Source organism: Myxine glutinosa, chromosome 7, assembly GCF_964187855.1.
Source record: "Myxine glutinosa chromosome 7, kmMyxGlut1.1, whole genome shotgun sequence".
Taxonomy (NCBI): Eukaryota; Metazoa; Chordata; class Myxini; order Myxiniformes; family Myxinidae; genus Myxine; species Myxine glutinosa.
The window spans coordinates 4,549,771-4,571,240 of record NC_136267.1 but is presented as its reverse complement, the minus strand read 5'-3'; the positions used below and the strand labels follow the sequence as shown (position 1 = coordinate 4,571,240).

The following is a 21,470-nucleotide window of genomic DNA, read 5'->3' as shown; positions in this document are numbered from 1 at the left end:
GTCATCAGGACCCCCCTCAAATTGACCCTGCCGGTGCAAGTCGATTCTGGGGGGACGTGTGTAGCGGCTACCGCTGGGTTTTCACAATCGCGTTGCACCTATCAAGGACGCGGAGCGATCACCATGCCGGGCTCGTCCAGGACGCCCGGGCAGGCTCGCCCTCAACTTGCCAGGCCGCAGCCAGGACGCTGGGCCACGCCCCCTCTCGCTTTTCCTGGGCAAACGCTCCGGGATAATATGTATATATATTGCTGCCCGATAAACGGGCTTTTCAGAGTGCCTGAGTGTTTGGTTTGATTAAAGCAACTCGGATGAATTCCAGCTTTTTGTCGCGTCCATTCTTCCGATCGACGTGGGAGCCCCAGCTCCTTCAATCATCTCCATATTAAAGAAGCGGCAGTTTTGTGTCCGTTACGTCATTACGTCAATGATGTCATTACGACGGCTGAGTCCACCGACCGACATTTTAATTTACTCGTTCACCCGCTCACTACGGGAGTGGCAGGAAGGGGCATTCCTCTTTGGGGTATATAGATTCCAGTCGATCTATGGTCAGGTCTCAAGAACATCGGGTGTGTGTTCATTTACCAAGTTTCTTGTGGAGAGATCGCCAAGTGGTTTAAGCATTTGAGCAAGCACTCCATTCAAAACCGTTAAGGAACGGCTGGCTTGGCAAGCACTAGCGATCTGCTTGGTAAATGAGCGCACCTCCAACCCTTATGGGGTATATAGATTACAGTAGATCTTCACTCAGTTCTGAAAGTAAAACTTACCTCATGGATGTCGGGATTTCTCCAAATTTTTGTTTAATGTTATAAACAGCATTAGCGACTGTTTGAAAAGCTAATCATGTGTTTGTGTTTTTTTTTTTGTTTTTTTTTGTATACAGAATCGAGGCTCGTGAAAGCTAATATTTATCACACAAACAAATCAAACAGACAAACAAAATATATAAAAAGAGGGAGCGGTAGACAAGATGGGGAGAGAAGGGGAAGCACACAAACACCACATTTGAGAGCAGGGACATCGGGAGATGTGTGGGACGGAGAGGGTTGGGGGGAGGAGGCGTGGGAAGGGTGGGGGGGGGGGGTGGGAGAAGTATAAAACACAAGGACAACAAGGACTTCCAGGTAAGAAGTTGGTATTTCAAAAAAGTGGATTTGGGGTGAAATTAGTGGAGGTAGAAAAGATCAAGGTTTTGGATGGGGGAAGATAAGAGATGGTGGTGAACAGGTGTTTTCAAGACCTGGAGGGAGGAGTGGGATTGAAGAGAGCGAGGGAGTTTGTTACAGAGGCGGGAGAAAAGAGGAATGAAGGAGTGAAGGTGAGCAGAAAGTCTTGATTCTGGCAGTTTAACCATAAGAGGGTTGCAGGCAGATCTTGTGCGACCAGTAGGAATATTTGGGGGACAGAGCCCAGAGAGAGCTGGGGGGGGGGTAAGGCCGGAGAGGAGTCGGTAGAAGACGGAAAGACCACCAACCTGCCTGCGGTGAGAGTGAAAGGCCCTTGGAGTTAGCTTCATCGCGGGAGATTCCAATGATTCTGAAAGCTTTGGTTTCAACAGCGTGAAGACGGGCTAGGTGTGAGGCAGGAGCACCAGCCCAGAGGGGAGAGCAGTATTCCATTGAGCTGCGGATGAAAGCCTTGTATGTGGTGAGGAGCTCAGGTGTGCCAAGGAAGGACTTCGCACGACGGCGGATGCCTAGTCGGTGACTGGCTTTGGAGGCCAGATTTGAAATGTGGTTTTCCCAGGAAAGATCATGGCAGATAGTGAGACCCAAAAGCTTGAGTGACAGAACTTCTTGGAGAGGATTATTCAGAAAGTAGATGGGAGGGTTGTCCAGTCGGTCTTTTCGGAGAGACATCGTAAGAGTGTGAGATGTCAGGATTGAAAGACATTTTCCACTTGTTTGCCCAGTCTGTGATTTTGTCCATGTCTGCAGAGAGTGAGGAGGCTGCAGACTGCCGATCTGAGGGATGAGGAATGGAGCGACAGAGAGTAGAGTCATCGGCAAAGAGATAGAGAGGATTTTCAAGAGAGTCAGAGAGATCATTGATGAAGACCAGAAAAAGCACAGGGCCCAGAACACTGCCTTGGGGAACTCCAGCCTGAACAGGAAGAGGAGATGAGAGAAACCCATTCAGGGCCACACGTTGACTACGACTAGAGAGGAAGTCCGCCAGCCATGCGTGGAGATTTCCATGGATACCAAAAGAGGAGAGTTTGGTGAGCAGAACGGGGTGCCAGACCGTATCGATGGCACGTGATATGTCAAGGGAGACGGCTCTAATTTCCTGTTTGGCATTGAGGACCACCAGCCATTGTTGAGAAAGCAGAAGCAGCATGTCCAGAGTAGAGTGACCAGGTCTGAAACAAAATTGATGATCAGAGATCAAGCCATTGGAGAAGAGGAAAGATTTCATATCCGTTTATAATATTTTACAAGCCCGGCTATGCTGCTGTTAGACTTTTGGTCTTGTTTATTCATTATTATGACATCACAGGTCATGTGGTATGGACGCCATCTTGGAAAAACGTTGCACCTGTATATCTCCGAAACCGCTCGATGGAAAGAAATTGGATTATGGCTCATTGTCATGTACTCCCCATGGGGAATAAGATATGTTAATGATGATGTCATCGGTGCCTTCATTATGACGTCACAATTTGGCAAGTATAACACTTAATCCGATCAGTATGAATTTTTTTTTTCTCTGCAACTGTTGGTCTGATGGACACGAAATTTTGACCATAGGAGCACCTCCTCCTGTACAATATTTTCTTATCGAAAGTTATTGTGTAATGACGAGAGGTGACGTCCCCACTAGATTAAAGGATTAGAAGAACGTCAGCGTTTGTACCAGGAACTTAAGTTTTGAATTATAGTTTTTAACAATGAAAACAATGTGTGACCTCATTGAGGGTCAAGTCCGCAGCGGTCTCTGCGCTGCAAGCCACAAACTACTTTGGTGCTCCATTTCCACAATATTATTAAAAGTCTCCTCCCGTCCCTCTGCCCCCCATCTTCCAACATTTTGTTTTTATTGACTGTTTTATCCCACACATAGGAGCAGTACAGATAAAGTACTAAACACAAATTTATTTCACAGAATGAGGCGCACTGGCTCGCTTGTCGAGTTACACCAAAACCTAGAGAGCAAAATTGCTTCTTCAGTAAAAACCATCAATTTGTAGCAAAAAAATAATAATGAGGTGGAAACTGTTCAAAAATGTGAATAACCTTTTGGACTCCACTCCAATTTTAGCAGTTTCTTTCAAACATGCATCTCGGCTCGGCAATGCGGAGCATTAACCTTAACCTTTGCTTTCCCGGCTCCTTTGCTGTGATTGGTAGGTAAATAGTCTCATATCTCGGGAATGACTCGCTCGGTCTACGTTTTATCCTCAGACCAAAACAAACAACAGTTCCTTGACCTTCTCACCAACCTTTCACAAGTATGGCATTTCGTGCTCTTAGAAAGGAAATGTGAAGCATATGATGACATTCGAAGGGAATATGCTGGGAATAAGAGGCCGGATTCCCACTGCACCAGCTCTAGCAAAGTGTTGTTTAGGGTCGCCGAAGGCAGGTTAATGATCCTCAACACTCGATGCCTTCTCTGGACTTCCTGCAGGTATGAATGGCATAAGAGCTGCCTGGCACTGTATTTGTACCTGGAGTTGAATCCAATTAAAACATCGATCTGAGAGAAATGCCTGCAGAGAGTTTAGGGGTGTGAAGTGGAGTGTGGAGTGCACCTCAGAGCACCGAGTCTACGAGATGGGTTGTTCCATGTGCATAAAGGTTGGAGACATATGGGGTCTGAATATATCTCAGAAAGTAGACAACAGTGTGCCCGTATCCCACAAAAGACAACTGTGTGCCCGTATCCCATATAAGACAAGGGAATGAAAGAACAAGAAAAGAGAGAGGGTGAGAGGAGGAGGAGGGAAGGAAGAAGGCAATCATGTAACCTGCAAGTAATCGGATTGGGGTAGAAAAGATGGAGGGTAAAAAATGGTATTTTAACCAGGTGGGGGTGACTGGATGAACAGCTATACGTTGGAGTTAATGGGAGTGGGCCAAAGGGGTGAAAGAGCAGAGAGAACTGGACCAGAGGAGACGCATAAAAACAGAAACCACCGACCTACTTGTGATGTCCGAGCAACAGAACTTGTGCTTCGGCCTCATCATGGGAAATTTCAATACTATGAAGAGCTTTACATTCCACAGAATCTAGGAAAGACAGATGTGATGCTGGTGCTCCAGCTCACAAGGGAGAGCAGTACTCCATTGAGCTATGGTCAAATGCCTTGTGGGCTGAGCATACTTTGGACTTTTCAAGGAATCACTTGTAATGACAGCAGATGACATGTCTGTGGCTGGCTCTGGAGGACGGATTGTACACATGTTCGAGATATGTCCAAGGAGATGGTCCTGGCCCCTTGTTTGAGATTGAGGGCCTCCAACCATTGCTGAGACAGAGAAGAAGAATCATGCCCAGAGTTGAGTAACCAGGGATGGAATCCAAACCGATGGTCAGAGACTTGAGGTCAACAGCAATGAGGAATTCCATGACTTTCCTTGTAATTGGAAGTAAGCTCACTGGTTTGTAATCGAGCGGCTCTGTTGTTGAACAAGATTGATGTTGGCCGATACCCAGGCAAACATGGAGGTGGCCAAAGGACAGGTACAGGCAAGAGAGCACAGTGATAATTCGTGAGAAATACTTGAGTTCGTAATAAATACACATCACCTGAGGGCGATAATAAAATTTTAAAAGCTTAATTTTGACAACTCACCTCTCTCTGGAGTTTGCGCTTGTCGGCTTTCAGCTCATCCTCCACCCTCTCTGCATTTTCAGACGCAACTTTATATCGAGCCACCTGGGTCTCCAAACGGGCAACCTGCACACAATAACATAAAAGTTTGTTAATGAGGTTTGACTGACATAAGTTTACACATTCATTGTCCATCAGCCATTTTATTTTATTTTATATACTTGGTCGAGTCTCATATAAGAGCTAACACATAAAACATATAATAAAGGGAGCGGGAGACAAGAGGGGGAGAGAGAGGGAAGTATAAAAACAGTAGGGAACAGGGACATCTGTGGAAGGGAGGGGGCTGGGACAGGAAGAGAGGACACTACAGGGGATTTCAGGAAAGAAAACAGGGCATTCGAACGAGGTGGATTTGGGGTGCATAAACGAGGGTAGAAAGGATCAGGGTTTTGGATGGGGTAAGATCAGAGATGGTGGTGAACAGCTGTTTTAAAGACCTGGAGGGAGGAGAGGAATTTTTTTATTTTTTTTTGTATACTGAATCGAGGCTCGTGAAAGAGCTGACATTTACTTCACAAACAAATCAACCAGACAAACAAAATATATAAAAAGAGGGAGCGGAAGACAAGAGAAGGGGAAGCACACAAACACTTGAGCACACAACATTTGAGAGCAGGGAGATGTGTGGGAGGGAGAGAGCTTGGGGGGAGGAGGCGTGGGAAGGGGGGGGGGGGGGTGGGAGAAGTACAAAACACAAGGACACCAAGGACTTCCAGGACAGAAATTGGTATTTCAAAAAAGTGGAATTTGGGTGAAATTAGCAGGGGTAGAAAAAAACAAGGTTTTGGATGGGGGAAGATAAGAGATGGTGGTGAACAGCTGTTTTAAAGACCTGGAGGGTGGAGTGGGATTGAAGAGAGTGAGGGAGTTTGTTCCAGAGGCGGGAGAAAAGAGGAATGAAGGAGTGAAGGTGAGCAGAGAGTCTTGATTTTGGTAGTTTAACCATAAGAGGGTTGCAGGCAGATCTTGTGCGACCTGTAGGAATATTTGCGGGACAGAGCCCAGAGAGAGCTGGGGGGGGGGGGGGGGGCAAGGCCAGAGAGGAGTCGGTAGAAGACGGAAAGACCACCAACCTGCCTGCGGTGAGTGATTGAGAGGCCCTTGGAGTTAGCTTCATCGCAGGAGATTCCAATGATTCTGAATGCTTTGGTTTCAACAGCATGAAGCCGAGCTAGGTGTGAGGCAGGAGCACCAGCCCAGAGGGGAGAGCAGTATTCCATTGAGCTGCGGATGAAAGCCTTGTATGTGGTGAGGAGCTCAGGTGTGCCAAGGAAGGACTTCGCACGACGGAGGATGCCCAGTCGGCGACTGGCTTTGGAGGCCAGATTTGAAATGTGGTTTTCCCAGGAAAGATCATGGCAGATAGTGAGACCCAAAAGCTTGAGTGACAGAACTTCTTGGAGAGGATTATTCAGAAAGTGGATGGGAGGGTTGTCCAGTCGGTCTTTTCAGAGAGACATCGTAAGAGTGTGAGATTTGTCAGGATTGAAAGACATGTTCCACTTGTTTGCCCAGTCTGTGATTTTGTCCAGGTCTGCAGAGAGTGAGGAGGCTGCAGACTGCCGATCTGAGGGATGAAGAATGGAGCGACAAAGAGTAGAGTCATCAGCAAAGAGATAGAGAGGATTTTCAAGAGAGTCAGAGAGATCATTGATTAAGACCAGAAAAAGCACAGGGCCCAGAACACTGCCTTGGGGAACTCCAGCCTGAACAGGAAGAGGAGATGAGAGAAACCCATTCAGGGCCACACGTTGACTACGACTAGAGAGGAAGTCCGCCAGCCATGCGTGGAGATTTCCATGGATACCAAAAGAGGAGAGTTTGGTGAGCAGAGCGGGGTGCCAGACCGTATCGAAGGCACATGATATGTCAAGGGAGACAGCTCTAATTTCCTGTTTGGCATTGAGGACCTCCATCCATTGTTGAGAAAGCAGAAGCAGCATGTCCAGAGTAGAGTGACCAGGTCTGAAACCAAATTGATGATCAGAGATCAAGCCATTGGAGAAGAGGAAAGATTTCATATCTGAAGCAATGATGGATTCCATGACTTTGCTGATAATTGGGAGAAGGCTGATTGGTCTGTAGTTGCTGGGATCTGTTTTTGCAGCTTTTTTGTGCAAAGCGGTGATGTTGGCAGATTTCCAAGCAGATGGCAGATGACCTTGAGCAAAAGAGAGGGTGAAGAGAACAGAGAGAGGGAGTGAAAGAGCAGAAGAACAGGATTTTAGGACCCATGGGCTGATGCCATCAGGTCCAGTTGCAGAATCAGAGTCAAGGGTTGACAGAAACTTTTCCACCTTGTCAGGAGGAAAGGACACAGAGTCCAGGAGCAGCTGGGTACGACTGGGTACGGTGGGTACAGAGAGGGATGGGTTTGGGACACAAGATTTAGAGGTAAACACAGAGTTGAGGCATTCCGCTATTTCACGTGCGGAGTCAGCCGTGTGGCCGTTTGAGGTGAGGGAGGGGATGGAGGGGGAACAAACAAAATTGAAGAGAGTGAGGGAGTTTGTTCCAGAGGTGGAAGTAAAGAGGAGTGAAGGTGAGCAGAGAGCCTAGATTTTGGCAGTTTCACCAGAAGGGGGTTGCTGGCAGATCTTGTGCGTCCTGGCGGAATATTTGGGGGACAGAGCACAGACAGAGCTGGGGGAGCAAGGCTGGAGAAGAGTCGGTAGGAGAGAGCAAGATCACCTACTTGCCTGCGGTGAGAGTGAAAGGCCCTCACAGGAATCTCCCGCGATGATGCTATCTCCGAGGGCCTTTCACTTACTCAGCGCAGGCAGGTTGGTGGTCTTTCCGTCTTCTACCGACTCTTCTCCGGCCTTGCTCCCCCAGCTCTCTCTGGGCTCTGTCCCCCAAATATTCCTACAGGTCGCAAAAGATCTGCCTGCAACCCTCTCATGGTTAAACTGCCAAAATCAAGACTCTCTGCTCACCTTCACTCCTTCATTCCTCTTTTCTCCCGCCTCTGGAACAAAACTCCCTCACTCTCTTCAATCCCACTCCTCCCTCCAGGTCTTTAAAATGGCTGTTCACCACCATCTCTTATTTTCCCCAATCGAAAACCTTGATCTTTTCTACCCCCGCTAATTTCACCCCAAATCCACTTTTTGACGTGCCGACTTCTTTCCTGGAAGTCCTTGGTGTCCTTGCGTTTTATACCTATCCTGACCCCCCCAGGCCCTCTCCCTCCCACACATCTCCCGATGTCCCTGCTCTCAAATGTTGTGTTTGTGTGCTGCCTCCCCTTCTCTCCCCATCTTGTCGACCGCTCCCCTTTTTATATGCTTTGTTTGCTTGTTCGTTTGATTTGTTTGTTTGATAAATGTTAGCTCTTTCACGAGCCTCGACTTTGTATACAAAAAAAAATAAAAAAATCTGCTTCATCGCGGGAGATTCCAATGATTCTAAATGCTTTGGTTTCAACGAGCTAGGTGTGAGGCAGGAGCACCAGCCCAGAGGAGAGAGCAGTATTCCATTGAGCTGCGGATGAAAGCCTTGTATGTGGTGAGAAGCTCAGAAGTGCCAAGGAAGGACTTCGCATGACAACTGGTGGTTTGGTTAGCAGGGCAGAGGACGCCCAGTCGGCGACTGGCTTTGGAGGCCAGATTTGAAATGTGGTTTTCCCAGGAAAGATCATGGCAGATAGTGAGACCCAAAAGCTTGAGTGACAGAACTTCTTGGAGAGGATTATTCAGAAAGTGGATGGGAGGGTTGTCCAGTCGGTCTTTTCGGAGAGACATCGTAAGAGTGTGAGATTTGTCAGGATTGAAAGACATGTTCCACTTGTTTGCCCAGTCTGTGATTTTGTCCAGGTCTGCAGAGAGTGAGGAGGCTGCAGACTGCCGATCTGAGGGATGAGGAATGGAGCGGCAGAGAGTGGAGTCATCAGCAAAGAGATAGAGAGGATTTTTCAGAGAGTCGAAGAGATCATTGATGGAGACCAGAAAAAGCACAGGGCCCAGAACCTACCTTGGGGAACTCCAGCCTGAACAGGAAGGGGAGATGAGAGAAATCCATTGAGGGCCACACGTTGACTACGACCAGAGAGGAAGTCCGCAAGCCATGCGAGGAGATTTCCATGGAAACCATGGGAGGAGAGTTTGGTGAGCAGAGCGGGGTGCCAGACCATATTGAAGGCATGAGATATGTTAAGGGAGACGGCTCTGATTTCCTGTTTGGCATTGAGGACCTCCATCCATTGTTGAGACAGCAGAAGCAACATGTCCAGAGTAGAATGACCTGGTCTGAATCCAAATTGATGATCAGAGATCAAGCCATTGGAAAAGAGGAAGGATTCGATATCCGAAGCAATGATGGATTCCATGACTTTGCTGATAATTGGTAACAGGCTGATTGGTCTGTAGTTGCAAGGACATGTTTTTGCACCTTTTTTGTGTAAAGCGGTAATGTTTGCTGATTTCCAAGCAGATAGCAGATGACCTTGGTCAAAAGAGAGGGTGAAAAGAACAGAGAGAGGGTGAGATAGAGCGGAAGAGCAAGATTTTAGGACCCATGGGCTGATGCTGTCTGGTCCAGTTGCAGAATCAGAGTCGAGGTTTGACAGAAATTTCTCCACATTGTCAGGAGAGAAGGACACAGAGTCCAAGAGCAGCTGGGTGTGACTGGGTACAAGGACTGGGACATGTAAATGTGACTGGGACACAAGATTTTGAAGCAAACACAGAGTTAAGGCATTCGGCTTTTTCACGTGTGGAGTCAGCTGTGTAGCCGTTTGAGGTAAAGGAGGGGATGGAGGGGGAACAAACACCAAAAACGGATTGGGCCAGATGTCACCAGGATTTGGAGGAGGGAGAGAGGTTTGAGAGTTCAGTCTGGAGAGTAAAGAGATATTGTTTCCTGGTTCTTCTGAGGGTAGACAAACACTAGTTCCGAGCTTTGTGGAAGGAATTGAGATTACCTTCCGTTGGATTTGCCTTCCATGAGGCAAAGGTAAAATTTGTTCCTGTTTAAAAAAAAATAATCAAATTTGATGCAAACGGGGACATCGCCGATCACATTGCATTGTGCAAGTGAGGTATCTGAGCTGGAAGGAGGGTCGAGGGGTATGCAATCTCGCCTCTCAGCCATCGCGCATGGGTTCGAATCCCGACACAGGTATAAATTACCATCGTGGTGTTTCATCGGCAGGACAAGGCATCAATGTGTGTGCTGTTTCTTTGTTGGACGTTATGTCGAGTGTCCTGTCTGCCAGTTCTACCCTATAGGGGGTACTGCATCAGTAGCTAAGCTGCAATCCCAGCAATGATGCAACCAACAGGCACAGGCTGCATATGCAATTAGTTAAATAATTGAGGTATCCCACTGGTTCCACTTGCTTCCTGGTGTCTGATAAATCAGGACATGGAAGTAAATAATATATGCATTAACACACCACACCTGTGACAGTGAAGGATTCTATACCTTTTGGACGGCAGGAAAGCTCACGTCGGGCAGCTTAAGGGGAATCCAATGCCGATTTGGGATTTAATTTCCCACCTTATTGGTTTCCTGGTAATTGACATTTTTGGCGACGTTACCCTTTGAGCTCGCCAACAAAGACGTAATTACTCCTTTCAACTTTTTAAATGGTAAATATGAGTAAAAAGGAAAATTAGGAATGAATAACAACATTTTATTTCATTCTCATCATTTGTACAAGATATTTTGATCCATTGATTATGACAAATATAACATTAACTGAGAAAAAAACGAAGATGAATAATTATTCTGCCTCAGATCAGTGCAATGGTTGAAATGGCTTCTTCTTCATCAGTTTTGGGATGCGAGGATTTGTCACAGCTCCATCACAGGTCACAACAAGGTCCAACATAGTCCTTGCGTTGGTTTTAATGGCGATCATTGTCACAAAGCCGGCTTCACAGGGATACGTTGTGGCAAATGGTCCGAGGATTTTGAGAGTAGTTTCAGAGAGACTCGGGTATTCACCACCAGCTTTCGTCAGAAGGTGGCCAGGTCTGCTTTCAGTGTGTCATCTTCTCGCAGACCAAAGAACTCGACTAGTCGACTTTCACCGTGACATCATCGTCTTTTATGACTCCTCCTCCACTCAATGAGGTCTCACATTCCATGCATTCTTCTCACGATGTCCCAGACCAGAGAAGTATCCACTGATGGGCTCTTTCATGGAAAGCAAGTGCCGAGTGATGTCATCAGCAAATAGACACTTCTCTTCAGTCAATACAAGTAGTGTTGTCAATTCAGAGAACATGGCGGCATCATCAGCCTGAACTCTACATTGGTAAAGCCGGAGCTTGCGAAGGAAGCTGGCAACAGTGTCCGGAGCTTGCGAAGGAAGCTGGCAACAGTGTCCGGAGCTTGCGAAGGAAGCTGGCAACAGTGTCCGGAGCTTGCGAAGGAAGCTGGCAACAGTGTCCGGAGCTTGCGAAGGAAGCTGGCAACAGTGTCCGGAGCTGTGAGAATCTTCACCAAACATATTCCCTTGTGAGAGGTTCGGCCGATTGATCTCCCCCCCAAAGAAATCTGCGAGGTAGGCCAGCTTTAGAAGGAAAGTACAATCCATCATCTTCACATGAAATTCCTGTCCTCCCCCTTTCCAGGAACATTGGCGATTTATTCTCTCAGTTCCAACATGTGGTGAAAAACATTCCCCCGTGAAAACTAGCGAACCTCCTTATGGAAGAGGATACACTGAATTTGGCTGCAACCTCTTCACACAACAATATGAACCTTCCAGAGCTTTCAGCACTGCCTCGGAGATGATTAACAAATGTAACAACTTCAGAGCACACATCGACGAGACTAGGGGGAAGCGTCTTCGCAGCCAAATCGATGAAGCACGCTGTGGGTGACCTTGACGTGGGGGGCGACCTGCATCACAAACGCTCGTGAGAATGAATGCCCATCAGATGGTGCCCCATCAGCGAATAAGGCCACTAACTTAATCCACTCCAGCCCTTTGTCGGCGATGATTGTCTCACGTCCTGAACACTTCTTCTCTGTAGGTGGTGGTAAGTGTTTCGGAGAACAAATAATACTCTTTTAAAGAGTCAACTTTCAGGTAATGAGCATACACGAGCAATTGTGCCCAAGACAAGAGGCAACATCTGTCGACTCGTTCAACTGAGGCGTGATGTAGGGCTTGCTTTCACTTCTGCAACTACCTGATCCAAAATGGCTGCGCTCATCTCATAGATTGGGCTTCTCACGGTGGTGTCTAAGCAAGGACACGTCTCTCTGCTTCAACTAGACATGGTTTGATGAGGTCCTCTCCGATTGTATGGGACTTCTTGCATTCAGCAATACAGCGAGCAATGTGATAGGAGGCCTCAAGAACAGCTTTGTCCCTCTTAGCAAAGCGACCGGTTGAATACACACGGTCAAACTCCAGAATGCCTTTCTTTTTGAAGTATTCAAGGTCTTTTGCTGCGAACTCTTAATGACTTCGTTCAAAATGGTTCTTCAATTTCCCAAGTTTCATGCTCTCCACACAAAGGACTTCACTGCAAAGAACGCATCGGGGCTTCTCAATGGATTTGGCTTCAATACTTGTAAAGCCTCATTACAAAACACTTCCTTGTGTGCTCGTTTCTTCCTTGGAGCCATGATTCACAGATCTGGTGTCATAATTCATCGATACCGATGAAAGGCAAATATTGGTTCACGAGTTATCAAGTGACCACTATATTCGTCATGTGTGTGCGTCTGTCTGTCCGCAGCATAACTACCCCATGATATCATCCGATCTTGATGAAACTTGGGTGGGAGGTTGATCTCATGACCTAGTTGTGTCCTGCCGAGAGTGGGCGTATTGGGCCCATCGTCGGCGGAGCCACGCCTGAAAAAGATGTCTTTTTAGGGGGTAATCGAGTTCAAGCTACATCTTCTCCGAAGGAGTTGGTGGAATCTGACAGGGGTTTCGATATTTGGTGAGGCCAATGTCATGTGACTAGCCCCACGGAGCTCGATTTTTCATTTTCGCCCCAAGGTCAAGGTCACAAAATTTAGAAAAGTCGATTTTTTAATGGTTTTATTACATTGTTCGCTTCCTGATAGGGTGAAATGTCATACATGATCTTATATTATCACATACTATAACGTGTGCTGTTTGTCTCATCCTGTACTTTCTGTCCAGGTGTGCTGTTCGCCCCGCCCCCATTATCTCCTTGCCATCCACCTTTTGCCCTGTTCACGTGACTCGTGGTGGTCCCTCTCGGCCCTCCCCCCGTTGGTATTTTGTGCATATAAGATTGTTCACGGTTCTGTTTAAATATTATTTAAATATGTTTAAACTTTCCCCTTCAGTGTTTTATTCAGTGGTATATTACAACACGCTGTTTTTCTTCCTATTTAAAAGGCTTTTCTCAATTTCCTCTCCAACTCATTCCACGTCAAAAAAAAGAAATTCAATCTCTTATACGTCTCCCTCACTACATGTTCTAAATTCACATTCATTCCACCCCTCCTCCATCGTTCTGAATCGGATTGCTAACTTGAAAATCACAACAAACCCAATTTGTTATCAATGTTCGTCTTTCATTAATCATCCACTTTCTAAACTCCCCTCTTGCCCCTCCCCTCCAAAACCCACCCCCTTGCACCTACACTCCTAAACTCCTAAACTCCCCCCTTGCCCCTCTACTCCTAAACTCCACCCTTGCCCCTCCCCTCCTAAACTCCCCCCTCACTCCTCCCCTCACTCCTCCCCTTCAAAACTCCCCCCACCCCCTCCCATTCAAATCTCCCCCCATACCATTCCTCTCCAATTCTCCCTCCTCCTCAAAGCTGCCTCCTCCCCACTTCGTCTTCTTTCTATCTCATACCTCCACCACCCCCAACCTTCTACTTTCCTCTGCCCCCCCTCAAACAACCCCCCACTGTGCCTCATCCCTTCACCATCAAACCTTTCATCATCCTCAGTCCTCATACTTCCCTTTCTTGGAACTCTTCTGTAATCTCTGACACACTATCAACTGCCCTCCCTACCTCCCCCTCTCATCCTTCATCTTACCCTACTCCTCCCCTCCCCTGTTCTGTACCCGATGCTCCCCCACTCTCTTCATTAACGGTATTGACCTCAAACATCCGGGGCCTTCGCTCAAACCTGACTGATCTCTCCATACAGGTTGCTTCTGACAATCCAGACTTGATCTGCTTAACAGAGACTTTCCTCCTTCAAGATGTCTCTGATTCCTTAATATCTCTTCCTGGTTACTCCCTCCTCCAGTATGATAGACCTGAGCCTCGTCCTGGTGGTGGGGTGGCTATCTTTATCAAAAACTCTCTTCCTCACTCTCCTTGCAGTGCCCTCTCTCCTCCTCACCCCCAGGAGTACCTCTGGCTACGGCTTCCTCTCCACTCCCACCTTTTGTTCATATGTGTTCTGTACCGTCCTCCAAACAGTGATGACTCCATTTACATTTCACTGTCTGACAACATGGACCAAATTCTATCCAATCATCCCAACTCTCTCTTCCTCATAAGTGGTGACTTCAACTGTCATCATGCCACCTGGTTGGGTGTGGGTTCCTCTCTCACCAGCCATGGCACCTCAGCAAAGGACCTCTGTGACTCACTGGGATTGACACAATCTGTCAATTTCCCGACCCGGATCTCAGCCAATGGAGTATCTTCTCTTCTAGACTTGGTTATGACAAACTTCCCTGCTAATGTCTGCTGCTCTTCTTCTGCTCCAATCGGTTCTTCTGATCATGTGCTTGTCAAAGTGGATATCTCTCTGGCCATTCTCAGAGAGCCTCCTCAGCGTCGGCGAGTCTGGCATTTCACTCAGGCCGACTGGGATGGTCTTCAAGCAGCCATCAATCGTCCGGATTGGTCTCCCATCTCCATTGCCTCTGACATCAATTCTTCCTGGGAATTCTTCCAAAGCAAACTGCTCTCTCTCATGCACAGATTTATCCCATCTCGTCTTCAGTTGTCTTACCCTTCCTCCCGTCCATGGTACACTGAATCTTGTGGTGAGGCAGTTGCCCTGAAACAACTTGCCTTTGCCTCTTGGAAGGCTAATCCAACTGAAGGCAATCTCAGTTCCTTCCACCAAGCTTGGAACAAGTGTGTGTCTACCCTCAGGAGAGCCAGGAAACAATATCTCTCTACTCTCAAGACAGAACGATCAAACCTGTCTCCCTCCTCCAAATCCTGGTGGTGTCTGGTCAAATCTGTCTCTGGTGTTTGTTCCCCCTCTCCATCCCCTCCCTTACCTCAAACGGCTGCACAGCTGACACGACACATGAAAAAGCCGAATGCCTCAACTCTGTGTTTGCCTCAAAATCTTTAGTCCCAAACCCATCTCTCTCTGTTCCCACCTTTCCCAGTCGAACTCAACTGCTCCTGGACTCTGTGTCCTTCTCTCCTGACAAGGTGGAGGAGTTTTTGTCTAACCTCGACTCTGATTCTGCAACTGGACCAGACGGCATCAGCCCACGGGTCCTAAAATCCTGCTCTGCCGCTCTATCTCACCCTCTCTCTGTTCTTTTCGCCCTCTCTTTTGGTGAAGGTCATCTGCCAGCATCCTGGACATCAGCAAACATTACCGCTTTACACAAAAAGGTGCAAAAACAGATCCTTGCAACTACAGACCAATCAGCCTGCTCCCAATTATCAGCAAAGTCATGGAATCCATCATTGCTTCGGATATGAAATCTTTCCTCTTCTCCAATGGCTTGATCTCTGATCATCAATTTGGTTTCAGACCAGGTCATTCTACTCTGGTCATGCTGCTTCTGCCGTCTCAACAATGGATGGAGGTCCTCAATGCCAAACAGGAAATCAGAGCTGTCTCCCTTGACATATCACGTGCCTTCGATACGGTCTGGCACCCAGCTCTGCTCACCAAACTCTCCTCCTATGGTATCCATGGAAATCTCCATGCATGGCTTGCGGACTTCCTCTCTGGTCGTAGTCAACGTGTGGCCCTGAATGGATTTCTCTCATCTCCCCTTCCTGTTCAGGCTGGAGTTCCCCAAGGCAGTGTTCTGGGCCCTGTGCTTTTTCTGGTCTTTATCAATGATCTCTCCGACTCTCTGGAAAATCCTCTCTATCTTTTTGCTGATGACTCCACTCTCTGCCGCTCCATTCCTCTTCCCTCAGATCGGCAGTCTGCAGCCTCCTCACTCTCTGAAGACCTGGACAAAATCACAGACTGGTCAAACAAGTGGAACATGTCTTTCAATCCGGACAAATCTCACACTCTTACTATGTCTCTCCGAAAAGATCGACTGGATAACCCTCCCATCTACGTTCTCAACAATCCTCTCCAAGAAGTTCTGTCGCTCAAGCTTTTGGGTCTCACTATCTGCCATGATCTTTCTTGGGAAAACCACATTTCCAAGCTGGCCTCCAAAGCCAGTCGCTGACTGGGCATCCTCCGTCGTGCGAAGTCCTTCCTCGGCACACCTGAGCTCCTCACCACATACAAGGCTTTCATCTGCAGCTCAATGGAATACTGTTCTCCCCGACGGGCCGGTGCTCCTGCCTCACACCTAGCTCGGCTTCACGCTGTTGAAACCAAAGCTTTCAGAATCATTGGAATCTCCCGCGATGAAGCTATCTCTGAGGGCTTTTCACTCACTCACCGCAGGCAGGTAGGTGGTCTTTCTGTCTTCTACCGACTCCTCTCCGGCCTTGCTCCCCCAGCTCTCTCTGTGCTCTGTCCCCCAAATATTCCTACAGGTCGCACAAGATCTGCCAGCAACCCTCTTATGGTTAAACTGCCGAAATCTCGGCTCTCTGCTCACCTTCACTCTTTCATTCCTCTTTTCTCCCGCCTCTGGAACAAACTCCCACACTCCCTTCAATCCCACTCCTCCATCCAGGTCTTTAAAACAGCTGTTCACCACAATCTCTTTTCTTCCCCCATCCAAAACCTTGATCTTTTCTACCCCCACTAATTCACCCCAGATCCACCTTGTTTGAAATTCCAACTTCTTTCCTGGAAGTCCTGGCAGTGTCCATATGTTTTATACCTCTCCCACCCCGCCCCCCCCCCTCTTCCCATGCCTCCCCCCCCAAAGCCCTCTCCCTCCCACAGATCTCTCGATGTCTCCATGTCTCTCGGTCCCTGCTCTCAAATGTTGTGTTTGTGTCCTTCCCCCTCTCTCCCCATCTTGTCTACCGCTCCCGATGTTATATGTTTTATGTGTCGGTTTGTCTTTCTGTGTGATTAATGTTCGCTGTTTCACGAGCCTCGATCTTGTATACAAAAAAAAAAAAAAAAAAAAATCATGAAATACAAGTTTTCCAACAAATTTCAGAATCTTCGACCTTTAACCTTTGAAGGTCACAAAGGTCAAATTTTCAAAGTTGTCGGAATCGAACCGAATTTTCGGTATTGTGTAGCTAACTAACCTCATAACTGATTATACATTATTTTCTATCTCATTTCAAGGTCAGTAACCTTCGTTTTGACATTTCCAGGCCAGCACCACACACAATGACGTATAGCTGGCTCTTAAAGGCCTGCGCACATAGGACATTGGGGCCCTTTGTAAATAGGCATGTGCACCGCATGTCGGGGGCCGACACCTGCCACGTGGGTCCCCGACCCCCCCAGTCCGGGGCTGTTTCGGTTATAGTCCGTCCTGTCTCTGTCTCTCTCTAAACTCCAAATTCAGGGTACAAATACAACTTCGTGTGTGGGTAAAATAGTCTACGTGGCCGTGGCCTCACATGAGGTTGTAGGGGGAGAGGGTGCGGGGGTATAAATTCTCTATGTGAATGTGTACCGTGTATCGCCACCTGGTGGTGGTTGCAGAGGGTATTACAATTCCCTTTTTTACCTGGACAACACAGAGGTTAAAGCACTCTTCACACGGGTAAATTAATATACCCATGGGGGTAATTACAGCCAGGTTAAACACACGATGTTAGCATATCATCGGTGCGAAGCCGTGTACGCGGAACTTGTCCTTTTGTCTTAGGCTAGAACTCTGTTCTCATTGGTGAGATTCATGAAGGGTGGGCTGGGGTAGGGGAGTGTAGAGGTAAGAAGTGAAATATGGGGGAGCGGGGGTAGATTTTCATCGTGACAACGCTATAGTACTGGGAAACTTGTAATGATGAAGACAAACTCAAACACCACAAAAGTAAACAGATGTTGGGAAAAGTAATTGGAAGTAAAGTTGCTGCAAAACAGACCTTGGTTCGAAATTTGTGAATACGCGGAAGTGTTAAACACGAGAGATGAGGAATGGAGGGGGTTAATGAAGTGGAGGAGTTTTTTAAGGTGACATCAGCTTGTTTCAAAAGCAATATGGATGACGTGGGATTCAAGCAAGTTTGGCCTTACCCAAGTCTGGTTTTACAAAATCAAAGTTTCAAATGCCGGGATGGAATTAAAGTTCAAATAAAACCTCCGGGATCTCACACTTTGTTCCAGAGCCATTATGTCTTGCTCTGCTTTGGATAGCTTGAACTTGTAGTCGTTGAGCTGCCGATTGACATCACCTGGGGATGACATGTTAAATACCACGCATTTAGAACAATTTTTTTTTTTTTTTTTTGTATACAAGATCGAGGCTCGTGAAAGAGCGAACATTAATCACACAGAAAGACAAACAGACACATAAAACAAATAACATCGGGAGCGGGAGCGGTAGACAAGATGGGGAGAGAGGGGGAAGGACACAAACACAACATTTGAGAGCAGGGACCGAGAGACATGGAGACATCGAGAGATCTGTGGGAGGGAGAGGGCTTTGGGGGGGGAGGCATGGGAAGGGGGGGTGGGAGAGATATAAAACATATGGACACTGCCAGGACTTCCAGGAAAGAAGTTGGAATTTCAAACAAGGTGGATCTGGGGTGAATTAGTGGGGGTAGAAAAGATCAAGGTTTTGAATGGGGGAAGATAAGAGATGGTGGTGAACAGCTGTTTTAAAGACCTGGAGGGAGGAGTGGGATTGAAGGGAGTGTGGGAGTTTGTTCCAGAGGCGGGAGAAAAGAGGAATGAAAGAGTGAAGGTGAGCAGAGAGCCGAGATTTCGGCAGTTTAACCATCAGAGGTTTGCTGGCAGATCTTGTGCGACCTGTAGGAATATTTGGGGGACAGAGCACAGAGAGAGCTGGGGGAGCAAGGCCGGAGAGGAGTCGGTAGAAGACAGAAAGACCACCTACCTGCCTGCGGTGAGTGAGTGAAAGGCCCTCAGAGATAGCTTCATCGCGGGAGATTCCAATGATTCTGAAAGCTTTGGATTCAACAGCGTGAAGCCGAGCTAGGTGTGAGGCAGGAGCACCAGCCCATAGGGGAGAACAGTATTCCATTGAGCTGCGGATGAAAGCCTTGTATGTGGTGAGGAGCTCAGGTGTGCCTCGGAAGGACTTCGCACGACGGAGGATGCCTAATCGGCGACTGGCTTTGGAGGCCAGCTTGGAAATGTGGTTTTCCCAAGAAAGATCATGGCAGATAGTGAGACCCAAAAGCTTGAGCGACAGAACTTCTTGGAGAGGATTGTTGAGAAAGTAGATGGGAGGGTTGTCCAGTCGATCTTTTCAGAGAGACATAGTAAGAGTGTGAGATTTGTCAGGATTGAAAGACATGTTCCACTTGTTTGACCAGTCTGTGATTTTGTCCAGGTCTTCAGAGAGTGAGGAGGCTGCAGACTGCCGATTTGAGGGAAGAGGAATGGAGCGGCAGAGAGTGGAGTCATCAGCAAAGAGATAGAGAGGATTTTCCAGAGAGTCGGAGAGATCATTGATAAAGACCAGAAAAAGCACAGGGCCCAGCACACTGCCTTGGGGAACTCCAGCCTGAACAGGAAGGGGAGATGAGAGAAATCCATTCAGGGCCACACGTTGACTACGACCAGAGAGGAAGTCCGCAAGCCATGCATGGAGATTTCCATGGATACCATAGGAGGAGAGTTTGGTGAGCAGAGCTGGGTGCCAGACCGTATCGAAGGCACGTGATATGTCAAGGGAGACAGCTCTGATTTCCTGTTTGGCATTGAGGACCTCCATCCATTGTTGAGACACCAGAAGCAGCATGTCCAGAGTAGAGTGACCTGGTCTGAAACCAAATTGATGATCAGAGATCAAGCCATTGGAGAAGAGGAAAGATTTCATATCTGAAGCAATGATGGATTCCATGACTTTGCTGATAAATTGGGAGCAGGCTGATTGGTCTGTAGTTGCAAGGATCTGTTTTTGCACCTTTTTGTGTAAAGCGGTGATGTTGGCAGATTTCCAGGATGCTGGCAGATGACCTTGAGCAAAAGATAGGGTGAAAAGAACAGAGAGAGGGTGAGATAGAGCGGCAGAGCAGGATTTTAGGACCCGTGGGCTGATGCCGTCTGGTCCAGTTGCAGAATCAGTCGAGGTTTGACAAAAACTCCTCCACCTTGTCAGGAGAGAAGGACACAGAGTCCAGGAGCAGTTGGGTTTGACTGGGAAAGGTGGGAACAGAGAGAGATGGGTTTGGGACTAAGGATTTCGAGGCAAACACAGAGTTGAGGCATTCGGCTTTGTCACGTGCGATGTCAACTGTGTGGCCATTTGAGGTAAGGGAGGAGATGGAGGGGGAACAAACACCAAAAACGGATTTGACCAGACGCCACCAGGATTTGGAGGAAGGAGACAGGTTTGAGAGTTCATTCTTGAGTGAGGAGAGATAGTGCTTCCTGGCACTCCTGAGGGCACTCCTGTACCATGGACGGGAGGAAGGGTAAGACAACTGAAGGCGAGATGGGATAAATCTGTGCATGAGAGAGATCAGTTTGCTTTGGAAGAATTCCCAGGAAGAATTGATGTCAGAGGCAGTGGAGATGGGAGACCAATCCATACGATTGATGGCTGCTTGAAGACCGTCCCAGTCGGCCTGAGTGAAATGCCAGACTCGTCAACGCTGAGGAGGCTCTCTGAGAATGGCCAGAGAGACGTCCACTTTGACAAGCACATGATCAGAAGAACCGATTGGAGCAGAAGAAGAGCAGCAGACATTAGCAGGGAAGTTTGTCATAACCAAGTCTAGAAGAGAAGATACTCCATTGGCTGAGATCCGGGTCGGGAAATTGACAGATTGTGTCAATCCCAGTGAGTCACAGAGGTCCTTTGCTGAGGTGCCATGACTGGTGAGAGAGGAACCCACACCCAACCAGGTGGAATGATGACAGTTGAAGTCACCACATATGAGGAAGAGAGAGTTGGGATGAGTGGATAGAAGTTGGTCCATGTTGTCAGACAGTGAAATGTAGATGGAGTCATCACTGTTTGGGGGACGGTACAGAACACATATGAACAAAAGGTGGGAGCGGAGAGGAAGCCGTAGCCAGAGGTACTCCTGGGGGTGAGGAGGAGAGAGGGCAGTGCAAGGAGAGTGAGGAAGAGAGTTTTTGATAAAGATAACCACCCCACCACCAGGACGAGGCTCAGGTCTATCATACCGGAGGAGGGAGTAACGAGGAAGAGATATTAAGGAATCAGAGACATCTTGAAGGAGGAAAGTCTCTGTTAAGCAGATCAAGTCTGGATTGTCAGAAGCAACCTGTATGGAGATATCAGTCAGGTTTGAGTGAAGGCCCCGGATGTTTGAGGTCCATACCATTAATGAAGAGAGAGTGGGAGCATCGGGTACAGGACAGGGGAGGGGAGGAATAGGGTAAGATGAAGGATGAGAGGGGGAGGTAGGG

General features: G+C 47.7%; 1 protein-coding gene across 4 annotated transcripts in view; it reads right to left on the bottom strand.

Annotated features, from left to right (window-relative positions):
• Positions 1–21,470, bottom strand: part of LRRFIP2 (LRR binding FLII interacting protein 2) — a 171,216-nt gene that overhangs the window by 13,628 nt on the left and 136,118 nt on the right. For all 4 annotated transcript variants that reach the window (XM_068121705.2, XM_068121707.2, XM_068121706.2 and 1 more), the window contains 2 exons: positions 18,213–18,292; positions 4,805–4,909 (listed from right to left, as the gene is read on the bottom strand). In XM_068121705.2, coding sequence (XP_067977806.1) covers positions 4,805–4,909; positions 18,213–18,292 — 185 coding nt within the window. The remainder of the gene's footprint in view (positions 1–4,804; positions 4,910–18,212; positions 18,293–21,470) is intronic.